This window comes from Muntiacus reevesi, chromosome 2 (genome assembly GCF_963930625.1).
Source record: "Muntiacus reevesi chromosome 2, mMunRee1.1, whole genome shotgun sequence".
NCBI lineage: Eukaryota > Metazoa > Chordata > Mammalia > Artiodactyla > Cervidae > Muntiacus > Muntiacus reevesi.
The window spans coordinates 229,001,605-229,018,015 of NC_089250.1; the positions used below are offsets into that span (position 1 = coordinate 229,001,605).

Consider the following 16,411-nt stretch of genomic DNA (forward strand, 5'->3'; position numbering starts at 1 on the left):
AATAAGTAATCACGGACTTAAATGAATTTGAGATGTAACTTCTTAATTCTTTCGAATAGGGTAAATGTTCAAATTAAAGTAATTTTTAAATTTTTTTTGCTTTTACATTTCTTTGCACTATATATTTAAAAGGAAGAAAAAATCACATTCAACTCAGAGATTTCTTTTGGTTCTACCAGATGTGCTTCACACATAGGTGATGAGTGGTATATACTACTATGCATTACAGAGCATGATGCTCATATCTGTGGAAAATTCTGTAAATACAACTCAAAGTGACTATAATTCAAATCAAGATCCTCAGAAAAGTTTAAGTACAGATTCTTCATAATTTTCTATAAATATTTATGGATAATCACTAATAATGTATGGTTTTCTAAAACTCACATTTCTAGAAAACATTGTTTTATGTTGAAATTAACAATAGTTTGATTTTTTTCCCCAGGACAGTTGTATTACATCATGAGCCTGGTAGTAAATGTGAGTTGAATCATCACAAGTTCCAGAGTCAAAAAATGAATTAATGCTCAGAAGGAAAATTATGGATAGATATGATTTAAGAGGCAAGAAAGAATAAGGAGTAAGAAACATAACTAATTATAATATGAAAAATACAATAAAGCATTAAAACTTTAGAAGAGTCATATTAATGGAATCTGCCAAGAACAAAGTGTGAATTTAACTACATTGGTTTAGCTACTGGTACTTCTATTTAAGGTGAAAAAGTAGGAACAACATTCAAAACTACTGATAATGTAATAAATGTACTAAACAATTTGTATTTACAAATATTATCAACAGTCTTGTCTAAATTCTTGATACCATTATAAAACAAGTAACAGTAAGGCACCATTCACTGATAGTACAAGTCAGCATATCTTGTTAATTTCTTCATTTATTTTTAACTCACCTAATTTCCACCACAACTCCATGACAGAGGTGCAATTATTACTCTCAATGAGGGGTTTAGGTAAGCTGCCCAAGTCACACAGGTGCTAAATGGCTGGACTGAGTTAAGCCTAGGCTGAACTCTTAACATCCATAGTCTTTAGACTCAAAATATAACTGAGTCATTTGCTTATAAAAATTTTGACCTTTTAAAGACCAAGCTTGTTGAGTGAAAATATGCCTTTCACTGTTCTATAAAATAGAACAAGAACAGGTATTCTAAGCAGTTGGGAGAAGTTCAGGGACTATGTAAACAACAGACACTGAACACTGAAATCGTGTTCCTTATTTAAGGGACGGTACCTTATTTAGGTGCTATTCAGGTATACTGTGTCATAGTGAAGATACTTTACACATATTTCTCTTTTTGACTTAATTTCCATACCTTCCAGATGTATTCTTCAGTATGGCGAGAGCATCTGGGTAGCCATCCATGTTGTAATCTCCAATATGCAGGGTAATTGGAATTGGTATTTCAGTTGGTTGCTGTTCATGCACATATGGCACAAAGCCCCAGAGGGTACCCTTACTGCTAAAATCCCGGAGGACAGGAGTCCACTGTGGGTTAAGAGGAAAAATTAGATTTTATAGTCATTTTAGGAAAAAAATTCACCATTTGTAAAACAAATGATTCACAAAAAATCCTCAAGATATTTATCATCTTTCTTAAGTTGTATCTCTGCAAAATGGCAGAGTATTATAATTTACTTTGATAAATAGGTAACTGACACTCTAAAAAAATAAGTCTACTTTATAATTTATCAGTAGTCATCTTTCCTTGAACTAGCATATAGAACCTTAAAAAGTTTTTCACAGAATAAGGAATTTTAGGATTGAGTTTATGTTATCAAACACGTTATTGAACTGACCATTTAAAAATGTGTGTTGGAGACTTCCCTGGTGATCCAGTGGTTAATAATCTACCCCACAATGCAGGGACACTGGTTTAATCCCTGGTCTGGAAACATCCCACATGCTGCAGAGCAACTAAGCCTGTGAGCCACAACTACTGAGCCTGTATGCTCTAGAACCTGTGCTCTGCAACAAGAGAAGCCAACACAATGAGAAGACCATGCACCACAACTAGAGGGTAGGCCCAGTTTTCTGCAAATAGAGAAAGCCCGTGTGCAGCAATGGAGACCCAATGTAGACAAGAAAAAAATAAAATTAAACAAATGAATAAACAAACAGAATATGTGTTAAGTGAAAATATGAAGATAAATGAATACTTTTAAAATTGTAATAGCTAATACTGATATCCTTTTGAAGGACAAGTTTAGGAAGAAAATTAGAACATGACGGAGTCTTCCTTGTTCTTCTGCTCTGCCTCTTATACATGATGATGACTTTAGTCACCATGCTCAGAAACAAGCAGCTCTGAGGCTTTCCAAACAATACTAGCCCTGACAAGCTCTCCCAGCCCAGGAGAATGAGCTTTGTTGCCAAAACAGCTGGAAGCTACATTTTACATAAATTATTTATTTACCTACTGATTATAATGAAGAAAGCACAGAGAATAGGTTCATTTCAAAATGAGCTTTGGTAAAGCCTGTTCTCTTCTGAATGCCCAAATCTTTACTTTTAATAACCTAATGTAAACTAAAAATCTGAAGACTGGAAATCAATACATTAAAATTAGAGATGTGTCCACAACTAGCAAGAGCATAGATACTGGCACATAACCTGAAGATGTCTAGAGAGAAGCAGATGCAGCTGGCTTGAAATGATAGGAGGCCAAACATGCCCACAGATATTTTTTTCCTTGTAAGCAGGTTGCTCATATACATGGCTCCAAGCCAAACTACATAAAAAGTGAATTCTTGAAAAGTGTTTAGTACATAGAACATCCCAAACATTTTCTATGTATTCAAAGAAAGCATAGTTTGCCAAGGAAAAAGGATAAATACGGCTTAACCATAAAGACAAATTTATAGAAAACAAGCAGCTTAAAAAACTGATATGCATCTAATGAAATTTTCAATCTTTCTTAAAGCAAAAGTATTGTATATCATCAAAATGTTTTAACATTTCACATGACTGAAAAAAAACTGCTGCTTTTATTTTGGAAGAGGATGAGAAATTTCACAAAATGTCGAGTTATCTAAAGTTTCTGAAGAGGATGACAGTTTATTAATGAGGATAAAGTACTTCTGTTAAGGTAAATGTATTAAGGTCTAAGAAGTAAAAAGATTTTTCATTAATGTGACATTCTTAACAGTCAACAAAGAACTGTGACATTTATCTTCCCATAGAGAGATGACTGTATAATTTGAAAATACAGTAGTCTGTCACTTGAAGACAGGCTGCAATTACTAGGTATACTTACAGCTATGAACCAATGATGAGGTGATTCTTGACCTAATATTTTCAGCAATTCAAAATTTTCAAAAAGTTCAAGATAATACAGATTATGAGTTTAAGAGTTACATGTTTTTAGAATGCTGACTATAGGAAGATTTGAAGATATGCTTTCTCTAGTGTCTTAGTATGAAAGGTGATACTTCCTACCCATAAGGGCTATAAAAATCAAGATGTCATTCTATCATCTTTTTTACCCCAAAATAGAAAATATAATTAATTCTACTACTGTATTACTGGTTTCCTTTCAGGTGTTATCAATATTGAAAAATTCTTAATGTCATAAGCTATCAGTCCCACATTTAAAAAATTTTTTTACCATTCCCACATTAATGCTGGGACTATCAGATTCTGAATTGTTTGCCAATAAGCTACAGGAATAAAGTTGACATAAAAGAACAAAATAGATCTAGACATCACGAATAAAAACAAGATTAGCCTTGAAACTAGATACAGTGTTCTTCTACATAATTCTTTATTATAGTTATAGTGTCTTACCATATTCCCAGCATATAAAAGGCTAACAGATCATATAATTGCAGGATCAATAATGGGTTTCTTGGGACTTTCCTAGTGGTCCAGTGATTAAGAATCCGCCTTGCAATGCAGGGGACCTGGGTTCAATCCCTGGTTGAGGAAGTAAAATCTCACATGCCACAGAGCAAGTAAGCCCACCTCACAACTAGAGAGTTTGTGCACTGCAACAAAAGATCCCGCATGCCGCAACTAAGACCACACACAGTCAAATAAATAAATAAATATTAAAAAAAGGAGTGGGCTTTCTTTATGAGAAATCATTGCAGTACATTCCAATCGCAGTACTTTTTCTCTCAGTAAACCAACAAAAACAGATTGAAACGCATTTTATTAAGTTAACATGGAGGAGGAGTGTTGGTTGTCATACACAAAGTAAGGCGCCACGTCTGAGCCTGAGAATTACACCCAAAGACAGACTAATGGGAAAAAAGCTGATATGAACACAAGAGTCCTCCTAAGGAGAACGAAGACCTTACTTGGGCTTAAAATTGGGAAAGAGGTATGTCAAGGCTATATATTGTTACCCTGCTTATTTAACTTATATGCAGAGTACATCATGTGAAATGCTGGGCTAGATGACTCACAAGCTGGATTGTTGGGAGAAATATCAACAACCTTACATATGCAGATGATACCACTCTAATGGCAGAAAGCAAAGAGGAACTAAAGAGCCTCTTGATGTAGGTGGAAGAGGAGAGTGAAAAAGCTGGTTTAAAACTTAACATTCAAAAAACAAAGATCAAGGCATTTGGTCCCATCACTTCATAGTAACAGAAGGGGAAAAAGTGGAAACAGTGACAGATTTTATTTTCTTGGGCTCCAAAATCACTGTGGATGGTGACTTTAGCCATGAAATCAGAAGACAGGTGTTCCTTGGAAGAAAAGCTATGACAAACCTATACTGAGTATTAAAAAGCAGACACATCACTTTGCCAACAAGGGCAGTAGAGTCAAAGCTATGGTTTTTCCAGTAGACATGTACAATGAGAGTTGGACCACAAAGATGGCTGAGTGCCAAAGAAATGATGCTTTCAAACTGTGGTGCTGGAGAAGACTCTTGACACTCCCTTGGACTGCAAGGAGATCCAACCAGTCAATCCTAAAGGAAATCAGTCCTGAATATTCTTTGGAAGGAATGATGCTGAAGCTGCAGTATTTCGACTACTGGATGCTAAGAGCTAACTCACTGGAAAAGACTTACTGGGACAGATTGAGGGTAGGAGGAGAAGTGGGTGACAGAGAATGACGTGGTTGGATGGCATCACTGACTCAATGGACATTAGTGTGAACAAACTTAGGAGACAGTGAAGGACAGGAAAGCCCATCATGACGCAGTCCATGGAATCTTGGAGTCAGTCACGACTTAGTGACTGAAAAACAAGTTAAAATGAGAAAGTAAACTTCTTGTTTTTTCTCTTTTCTGATTCTTCAGATACTTCTCTAACCTCTGAAATTGTTTGCCGAGATTGTAACCTTACTTACATTAAAAAACAAGTACATATACCTGCTTTGCTCCAGATCTTGCTAAGTAAATGACACTTTTCTGGCAGTTTTTGTCTTCACAGCCTGGCAGTAAGTGATCCATGTTTCCATCTCCATCTGCCAAAAGAAACTTAAAAAGTTCATTAACAGCCACAAAATGGTGCTTCTGTATAGCAGATTACATTTCCCATCTTTTCAAAGTCTGCATTACTCTAGATAAACTAGGAATCTGATGCATGGTTCTGTAGTTTATGTGATTCAATTAAAGAATTACTCTGGCCCTTGCTATCTGTTACCTGGACTGTGACTGGTTTTAAACTGCCCACTTTTCTTTGGCTAAATGTTTATCCAATGTTGGAAAAACACCTTGTCTCAGGGCTTTAATGTTAAAATCATCACTTAAAAAATGTAGCTTGTGACTTAGACAATTATCATTGCTGCACGGGAGGAAACTAGGCATGTCAATAGTAACCCATTATTATTTGACTGATTTTGGATGTCTTTACATATACTTTTAAGCCTCTTTTATACAGCATAAATTTCAAGAGTTATAAAGCTTTCTGCAATCTAGATTCTAAAAAGAACCAGTATATTTTTATCAATAAAAAGGCAAATGAAGGGAATACACATGTCATTTCCAACTGACTGATTTTTAAACAGCTGCACAATGGTCTGCAAAGACCTCCAGAGATGATATTACTGAGGAACTTGGTATCATTTCCTCTAGTGCTCCCTCCTATCTACTGTCCCTACCTGATGGAAGTTTACAAATTTTGATGTTGTAGAGTTAAATTTCTACAGGGACATTCACACAATGGAGTAACCATATAGCCTTTAAATTTAGAGCCTCATTTTGTATTTCTTAGGAATAAATATGGATTTATTTGCAATGGTTTAATGTATCATTTAATGCGTACCAAGGTAGTAGTACCTTCACTTGGAAGGCTATATAAGGGTTAAAAATAAAAGAAGTCTTTGTATAGGTTTAAATATCAATATTAAGAGAGATATGTAACTAAAATAAGCCTATCAAGTATCCAATAATGTATTCAAAAGGAAAAAAAGAAAATTTAGGTTGTGTGAGATGAAAATCTAGCCAATGGAAGCTGATCTCAGCAAGGAAAAGGCATATCATAGTGAAAAATGAGTTTCTTTGATACAATTTCATGGTTTAATTACTTATGATTCTCATAGGTAATACTCTGTGTGATAACAAACCCTTACTTATAGGAGTATAACATTAAATAAAACAGTTGAATTAATAATGGAAGCACAGAAATTATCTGTGATACGGCAGTAGTACATCTAAACTACTGTGAAAGCAGTTGAGAGAGAGATGCAACTCTAGGAAGGAATACTTGGAAAGGAGAAGGCTATCCAAGGACATAAACATATATCATAGTTAGGAAAAAAAAAAGTAGGAGCTTGCCAAGTAAAAATTAAATACAAAGTGTGATTTATAAACTGGGTCTAGTAATAACATAGGCTTCATTAAAAACCAAATCATTTCACTGTGATTATTCTGGGACTAATCAGAAGAAGACAGTTAACAAGTCTCTGTCTTTCATTTTTACCCCAAAGTCAAAATACTCAGATTAGATTCTATTTACACTTTTCTTTTCTCCTAGTTTCTCTTTCTTCCAAGTAGTTTCCTATTTCCCCCAAGTATTTTGGCCATGACTTGGCTGAAATTTAACACTGGCAAATAACTTATCTCTGTTAAACATATAACTAACTCACATCATAACATCATAAACATGCCTTTTTGAAAGAATTATCAGTAATATTTTATAGATATGGCTATAGAAATCTAGAACTCTATCAAAGAAGGTGCTCCTTATGCTGACTCTGTTTTTAAAAATTTTAATTAAAAAAACTTTTTCCTTTATTTTTATTAGTTGGAGGCTAATTACTTTACAATATTGTAGTGGTTTTTGCCATACATTGACATGAATCAGCCATGGATTTACATGTGTTCCCCATCCTGATCCCCCCTCCCACCTCCCTCCCCATCCCATTCCTTTGGGTCTTCCCCGTGCACCAGCCCTGAGCACTTGTCTCATGCATCCAACCTGGGCTGGCGATCTGTTTCACACTTGATAATATACATGTTTCAGTGCTATTCTCTCAGATCATCCCACCCTCACCTTCTCCCACAGGGTCCAAAAGTCTGCTCTATACATCTGTGTCTCTTTTTCTGTCCTGCATATAGGGTTACTGTTACCATCTTTTTAAATTCCATATATATGTGTTAGTATACTGTATTGGTGTTTATCTTTCTGGCTTACTTCACTTTGTGTTAACGGGCTCCACTTTCATCCATCTCATTAGAACCGATTCAAATGTATTATTTTTAATGGCTGAGTAATATTCCATTGTGTATATGTACCACAGCTTTCTTATCCATTTGTCTGCTGATGGGCATCTAGGTTGCTTCCATGTCCTGGCTATTACAAACAGTGCTGTGATGAACACTGGGGTACACGTGTCTCTTTCAGATCTGGTTTCCTCAGTGTGTATGCCCAGGAGTGGGATTGCTGGGTCATATGGCAGTTCTATTTCCAGTTTTTTAAGGAATCTCCACACTGTTCTCTATAGTGGCTGTACTAGTTTGTATTATGCTGACTCTTTAAGTGCTATTTTTTGATGCATATCACTTATCACTTCCTCAGTGATAGAAAAGGTTTCTGAGATTCCAACTTCAAGTCCTAAGGAAATTTTCTCTCTCTTAAAGGCAACAAACTTTTAAATTCCACGTATCAGTTTTCTACATTTAAAAAAAACTTTTTTATTTGTAAATTATTTAAACTTAAACTTGAATAATAAAAGTTGTACAAGAAGTCCTGAACATGTTTTAACCAGATTGACCTGTTAACATTTTATGCCATTTATTTGCTCATTTGTGTTCTCTGTGAAATCATTTTTTTTTTCTGAACCATAATTATATACATTAGCCTCTCACCCCTAAATACTTTAGTGTGCATTTCCTATGAATAGGGATATTGTCTTAAACAACCATAATACAACTATTAATTCACACGGACAATCTTATCTATTGTACTATATCTATATTCCAGTTTCGTTCATTGACCTAAGAATGTCATTCGTAGCATTTTTGACCCTCTAACATAGAACCCAGTGTCTAGGAGTAGAACTGCATTTAGTTGTTATTTTTGCTGTGTTTTTCAGTTGCTAAGTCATTTCCAACTCTTTGCTACCCCATGAACTGCAGCATGCCAGGCTCGTCTGTCCTTCACTATCTCCCAGTTTGCTCATATTGATGTCCATGGACTCAGTGATGCTAACCATCTCATCCTCTGCTGCCCTCTTATCCTTTCACCTTCAATTTTTCCCAGCATCAGGGTCTTTTCCATGGAGTTGGCTCTTTGTACCAGGTGGCCAAAGGACTGGAGTTTCAGCTTCATCATCAGTTACAATGAATATTCAGTCCTTCCAGTATATTGGCTGGATCTCCTTGCAGTTATTTTTAGTCTCCTTTAACCTAGAATATTTTAATAGCCTGTGTCTTTTACAATCTATATATCTTTTTTGTTTTTAAACCTCAGACGACAGGAATTTCTTACTTTTTTAGTAAGTTATTATGCCTGAGGAAGAAAGTAGTTTCAGGAAAATGTTTCATATGAGTCAGAGGCACAAGGCTAGGAACTAGTAATATGCAAATTCTCTGAAAAATAATGTGACTACGAGGAAAGTCATGCTGAAGGAGGTACCACTCTGTAAACTTAGCATATGTTTCTTAAAGAAGTCCCAGGAATTATTAAGTTCAGATTGTCTTCTCAGGACTTCAGCATGTTACATATCTCAAGTTTCTTTGAGAGATAAATTACCTCTTAAAGGTTCAAGTGAAATTGTAACAGAAGGAATCACATTTTGATTCACTCATTCTATAAAACGTGACATAAAATTTGGCCTGTTGAATGTCAGGACTGCTAGAGACTAAAGTTCACACTAACTACATGCTAATTATCATCTGATGTTAACCTTAACCAAATTTCAAATGAAATTATTCTCTAAAACAGATAACTTTAATGAGATAGATATGATTCAAACTGACTTTCCCCAAAATTTTAATTTTAAAATCAAGAAAACACTAAAATAGTTTTCATCAAAATGGACTATAATGAATTTTGTTGTGATAATTTTTCTAGTTTTAATTAAGCAGAGGACAAAGAAGATATGTATGAGCAAGGGTCACACTTATGTTTCCTCTTAAAAATTCATAACATTTTCAGTATCTTGAAATTAACTGACCTGTGGTATCATTTAATCAAATTACAACTCATTGCTCTGGCCCTAGATTACCCATTAACACTGTAAACCACAGGTTCTTTAATGCAGTATTCCCAAAGTATGGCTTCCAGTCGAACAGTCTCAACATCACCTAGGAACTTACTAGAAATGTCTATTCTTATGCCCATGTCCAGAACTAATGAATAAGAACCTGTGCTGCTGCTGTTGCTAATTTGCTTCAGTCATGTCCGACTCTGTGTGACCCCATGGACGGCAGCCCACCAGGCTCCGTCGTCCCTGGGATTCTCCAGGCAAGAACACTGGAGTGGGTTGCCATTTCCTTCTCCAATGCATCAAGGTGAAAAGTGAAAGTGAAGTCGCTCAGTTGTGTCCAACTCTTCTCGACCTCATGGACTGCAGCCTACCAGGCTCCTCTGTCCATGGGATTTTCCAGGCAAGAGTACTGGAGTGGGGTGCCATTGGCTTCTCTGTAAGAAGCTCTGAGGGTGGGGCAAAGCATATGCCCTCTGGTTGAACCACTGTTCTCAGGTACTTCTGCTAGTCTTCCACTAATACCAGGGGTTTTTACACAGAGCCTATGTCTGTCTTGATCATGTTCTCCATTAACAACAAACTACTTTTACTAATCATATTCCACTATTCATTTAGGACTCAGTCTGTGTCTTGCTTCAAGCTCTTGAGACTGAATCAGAGTTGTCTTTTGCCCATTTGTGTACCTCTTGAAGTGAAGTGACCTGTACACATATCATAAACTCCTTATTGCCAAATTCAGACTTAAATTGAAGAAAGTAGGGAAAACCACTAGACCATTCAGGTATGTCCTAAATCAAATCCCTTATGATTATATAGGGGAAATGACAAATAGATTCAAGGGAAAAGATCTGATAGAGTGCCTGAAGAACTATGGACGGAGGTTTGTGACATTGTACAGGAGGCAGTGATCAAGACCATCCCCAAGAAAAAGAGAAGCAAAAGGCAAAATGATTGTCTGAGGAGGCCTTAAAAATAGCTACCAAAAGAAGAGAAGTGAAAGGCAAAGGAGAAAAGGAAACATATACCCGTTTGAATGCAGAGTTTCAAAGAATACCAAGGAGAGGTAAGATAGCCTCTCAGTAATCACTGCAAAGAAATAAGAGGAAAACAATGGAATGGGAAAGACTAGAGATCTCTTCAAGAAAATCAGATATACCAAGGGAAATTTTCATGCAAAAATGGGCACAATAAAGGACAAAAATATTATGGACCTAACAGAAGCAGAAGATATTAAGAAGAGGTGGCAAGAATACACAGAAGAACTATACAAAAAAGATCTTCATGACCCAGATAATCACGATGGTGGGATCACTCACCTAGAGCCAGATATCCTAGAATATGAAGTCAAGTGGGCCTTAGGAAGCATCACTATGAACCAAGTGAGTGGAGGTGATGGAATTCTAGCTGAGCTATTTCAAATCTTAAAAGATGATGCTGTGAAAGTGCTGCACTTAATATGTCAGCAAATTTGGAAAACTCAGTAGTGGTCACGGGACTGGCAAAGGTCAGTTTTCATTCCAATCCCTAAGAAAGGCAATGCCAAAGAATGCTCAAACTACCGCACAATTGCACTCATCTCACATGCTAGTAAAGTAATGCTCAAAATTCTTCAAGTCAGGCTTCAACAGTACATGAACTGTGAAATTCCAGATGTTCAAGCTGGTTTTAGAAAAGGCAGAGGAACCAGAGATCAAATTGCCCACATCTGTTGGATCATTGAAAAAGCAAGAGAGTTCCAGAAAAACATCTATTTCTGCTTTATTGACTATGCCAAAGCCTTTGACTGTGTGGATCACAACAATCTGTGGAAAATTCTTCAAGAGCTGAGAATATCATACTACCTGACCTGCTTCCTGAGAAATCTGTATGCAGGTCAAGAAGCAACAGATAGAACTGGACATGGAACAACAGACTGATTCCAAATCAGGAAAGGAGTACGTCAAGGCTGTATATTGTCACCCCACTTATTTATTTGCAGAGTACATCATAAGAAACACTGGGCTGGAGGAAGCACAAGCTGGAATCAAGATTGCTGGGAAAAATATCAACAATCTCAGACATGCAGATGACACCACCCTTATGGCAGAAAATGAAGAAGAACTAAAGAGCCTCTTGATGAAAGTGAAAGAGGTGAGTGAAAAAGTTGGTGGCTTCAAACTGAACATTCAGAAAACTAAGATCATGGCATCCGGTCCCATCACTTCATGGCAAACAGATGGGGAAACAGTGACAGGCTTTATTTTTTTTGGCTCCAAAATCACTGCATATTTTGACTGCAGCTATGAAATTGAAAGACGCTGGCTCCTTGGAAGAAATGTTATGACCAATGTAGACAGCATATTAAAAAGCAGAGACATTACTTTGCCAACTAAGGTCTGTCTAGTCAAAGCTATGGTTTTTACAGCAGTCATGTATGAATGTGAGCTCTGGACTATAAAGAAAGCTGAGCGCCGAAGAAATGATGCTTTTGAACTGTGGTGTTGGAGAAGACTACTGAGAATCCTGTGGACAGCAAAGAGATTCAACCAGTCGGTCCTAAAGGAAATCAGTCCTGAATACTCATTGGAAAGACTGATGCTGAAGCTGAAATTCCAATACTGTGCCCACCTGATGTAAAGAACTGACTCATTTGAAAAGACCCTGATGCTAGGAAAGGTTGAAGGCAGGAGAAGGGGATGACAGAGGATGAGATGGTTAGATGGCATCACCGACTCAATAAACATAAGGTTGAGTAAACTCCGGGAATTGGTGATGGACAGGGAGGCCTGATGTGCTGCAGTCCATGGGATCGCAAAGAGTCGGACATGAATGACCGACTAAACTGAACTGACTGAAGTGAAGTGAAGTGAAGTGAAAGTCTCTCAGTTGTGTTTGACTCTTTGTAACCCCATGAACTGCAGCCTGTGAGGCTACTCTGTCCTTTGAAATCTACAGGTAAGAATACTGGAGTAGGTAGCCGTTCCCTTCTCCACAGGATCTTTCCAACCCAGGGATTGAACCCAGGTCTCCTGCATTGCATGTGGATTCTTTACTGTCTGAGCTACCAGGGATGTATGTACATAGCATGTATCTCTTGGGCAGGTCAAATCATGACTGCAGTGAAACAATTAGTACTATACATAAAATAATTGTTTTTGGTGAATGTCTTGGCATTTTGTGAGAGTATATGGAGATTTTAATGTAATGGCAAGAAGGCAGAACTAAGATCAGTTAGATTTAGATTTTAATCTGGCTTAACTTCTAAATAGTAATTAGTCACACACTTTTGGGGAAAAACCTGAAAAATACTTTAAAATATTAGGATTGACAGGGAACAGGTATAGCTGTTTCTGTATTTTTTTTTTAGGATTGTGACAGGTAGTTAGGTTTTCAGAAATTCTCCTTCTATCTCTTGGCCCCAGCTTCCCTCTACAATGGCAATCACCAAAGCAGTTTATCTTGTGTATTCTTTACCACATAGGCTGTGCAGATTCATATACCATTAATATAAATGATTCTGTACAAACAGTAGGGTACACTACATACTTTCTGGTGCCTTGAATTTTTAAAATATTTATTCATTTTGACTGCACTGGGTCTTTGTTGCCATGTGTGAGTTTTCTCTAGTTGCAGCGAGTTTTGGCTACTCTATAGCTGCAGTGAGCAGGCTTCTCATTGCTGTGACTTCTCTTGTTAAGGAGCACAGGCTCTAGGGTGCATGAGGTGAACAGTTGTGGCATATGGGCTTAGTTGCCCAACAGCATGTGGAATCTTTTTGGACCAGGGATCGAATCAGTGTCCCCAGCATTGGTAGGTAGATTCTCTATCACTGGATCAGCAGGGAAGTTCTGAATTTTTTTTTTTTTTAATATATCTTTGAGAACATTACACACTGATAAATTTATATCTGCCTCATACATAATATAGTATTATACTTTATGGATATATCTCAGTATAGCTAACTCTCTTGTTGTCGTGGGTTCAGTTGCTAAGTCATGTTGGACTCCTTGCAACCCCAGGGACTGCAGCACGGCAGGCTTCCCTGTCCTTTAGGAGTTCACTCAAATTCATGTCTATTGAATCAGCGGTGCTACTGCTGTGTTTTCAATCTTTCGGTAATCAAAGTAACCCAACAATGAATAACTCTGCACATATAACGTCTCATCTTTGAGAGATTATAGTTAAATTCCTAAAATGGACACTACTGACTCATAGATTATACATGATTAAAGTTTTTATTTTAATCTCCATAGAGGAGTAGTTCTCAAACTAGTTAAAGAACCCTTCATATTCTTAAAGAGTGGGTAACCCCAACAAGCTTTGTTAACATGGGTTATATATATGAGTATTTCTATTAGTATACTTGACATTAAGACTAAAAAATAATTAAATATCTAAGTGAAAATACAAACCATAAATATATTAAATGTAAAGATAACTAATATTTTCAGGAAAAAATAACTTTTCTGAAATAAAAACATTTGGCAATAAGAATGTTATTATCTGGCCTGGTATATAGAAAAGCTTGATTTTCATACTACTTTTATATTCAATCTATTGTTTTGGTTGACAAATATGAAAATATGTAGGGGGGACTTTCAAGATGGAACAGAACATGGAGAACACCTTCTTCCCCACAAATAAATTAAAAAATCACTTGCGTGGAGAACACCTCCACACAGAACATCTTCTAAACATCTTCAGACTTTTAGAAAGGCAAACTTATCTCATTGGAGTGAGGTAGAGCAACAGATAGAGACTAAAAGGGAGACAGAGGATTTCAGGATAGAGACCTGCACCCTGGGGAAAGGAGTTGTGAAGCGGTGGGGTGGTTTCTGCACACTAGGAAACTCCCTCACAGGTGGGATCAGAGGGGAGCTTCAGAACCTCAGAGGGGAGTGCAGTGCAGTGAGACAGGTGCTCTGAAGGCAAAACGGAGAAAATTCACCACGGAGTTTGTGCCAAGGGGCACTTCCCTGACGAGAAGTGGCTCACATGCTGCCTGCAGTGAGTGGCGGATTGGTGTGGTGGCCCTAGGCCTCCCTGGTTGGGCCTCAGGGAGAGGGCCAGGGCTGACTGCCATGAAGATACTCTGAGGGGGCTGGAGCAGCACAGCAAAGGTCAGGAAAGAAACAGGCTAGGAAAACTCAGGGTCTGCCAGAGAAACAAAGGATCATTCCTGCAGGAAGGCTCAAATGTACTTTGATTCTACGTGCTCACAGAACAAGGGATCATGCCCAAGCAGATGTCAAAGCGGGGTGAGCCAGCTGCAGTCTACAGCCCCAGAAGCAGAGAAGGAGGTGCGGGAAGGCAGGGGCCCACTATGATCTCAGTCCTATAGACTACGACTACCACCAAGCTGTGAGTGGATGTGGGTCACCACACACATCTTCCTGGGAGCCCGAGCAGCTTGGCTTTGCCAGGGGCCCCACAACTTGAGACCAACTCCCCTGGGAAAGTGCACGACCCACCTCAGACTGTGGTGACACCCAGTGTGGCCCAGTTGCACCGAGCACTCACTACACACTCTAGTGGTGTCTGCTGAAATCCTCCCTTACCCCAGCACAACTGAGCAATTGAGCCCAAATAAGCGGCTACTTTTGCCCAGTCGTGTTTAGGCAGTGAATAGACGTGGGAGAGAGACTTAATATCAAAGGTAGCCTAAACCCAAAGTGGAACACCAGGGGCTGTGTGAGCTAAGGAAGAAAGGGAAAAACAAGCCCAGAAGTTACAGCTGTAGTAGTTAAAATATACTGGAGGACTTTCTGAGTAGGCAAATCTACTAGAGCAGGAAAACAATCACTTGAACATTCCTCTTACTACCACTTTTCATATATTCTCCCCCTCTTTTTGCCCCCATTTTATTTTTTATTATACTATCCTGAAGTGGTTCTTTATTATTCCTTTAAGTTTTATATTTTATAACTTACTTTTTCCTCTTTTAGAAAGGACAAAAGCCTTATTTTTTAAATTCCATGGCTTTGCTTTGCTTTTTTTTTTGTTTCAGATGTTTTATTTTTAAGCTTGTATTTCCAAGAGTCTAAATTATTTCTTTAAAGTTTTTAATTTTTTTTTATCTTTTGTCTTTGAATCTTTGAGAGTCTATTAAATTTTAGTATAAATTTTCATTTAGGGGTTCAATTATTGGCTTACTTTCTTCTCTCTTCCTTTTATCATTATTTTGTTTGGTTGTTTTTCTCCTTTTCCCCTCTTTCATTCTCTTTACAAATGTGTGAATCTCTCTGGGAGATCTTGGCTGTTGAGTTCTTTCACCACGAGTCTAAGGGTTTTGCCTTCTGTGTTATGTGGAATGTGAAATATTCGTGCTAAAGTAAGGGGTTGGGCCTGAACCCCAGAGGTGGGAGCCTTGACTCCAGGACTTTGGACCTCTAGAGAACTCCCAAATCCACAGAACATTAATATGTGAGAGCCCTCCCAAAGGCCTCCATCTCAAAACTAAGACCAAGTTTCACCCAAAAGCCAGCAAGCTCCAGTGCTGAATGCACCATGCCAATCCTTCAGCAAAATAGGAGCACAACCGTTCACATTAGCAGACAGGGTACCCAAAGCCATACTGAAGCCACAGACATCCGAAAACACACTACTGGATAAGGCACTGCCTTTCAGAGAGACAAGATTTAGCTCCATCCACCAGAACAGAGGCACAAATCCCCCCAGCCAGGAAACCTTCATAAGATACTGGTCTAACCTCACCAAGGGAAGGGAGACTCCACAATTAAGAGAAATTACAACCTTCCAGTCTGTAGAAAGGAGACCCCAAACACAGTAAACTAAATAAAAT

The 16,411-nt window shown here is 37.7% G+C and overlaps 1 protein-coding gene across 1 annotated transcript in view; it reads right to left on the reverse strand.

The window, feature by feature from the left end:
* The window catches only part of ITFG1 (integrin alpha FG-GAP repeat containing 1), a 294,435-nt gene that overhangs the window by 129,081 nt on the left and 148,943 nt on the right, over positions 1-16,411 (reverse strand). Inside the window, exons 9-10 of the mRNA XM_065925272.1 lie at positions 5,348-5,442; positions 1,334-1,506 (exon numbers count right to left, since the gene is read on the reverse strand). Coding sequence (XP_065781344.1) covers positions 1,334-1,506; positions 5,348-5,442 — 268 coding nt within the window. The remainder of the gene's footprint in view (positions 1-1,333; positions 1,507-5,347; positions 5,443-16,411) is intronic.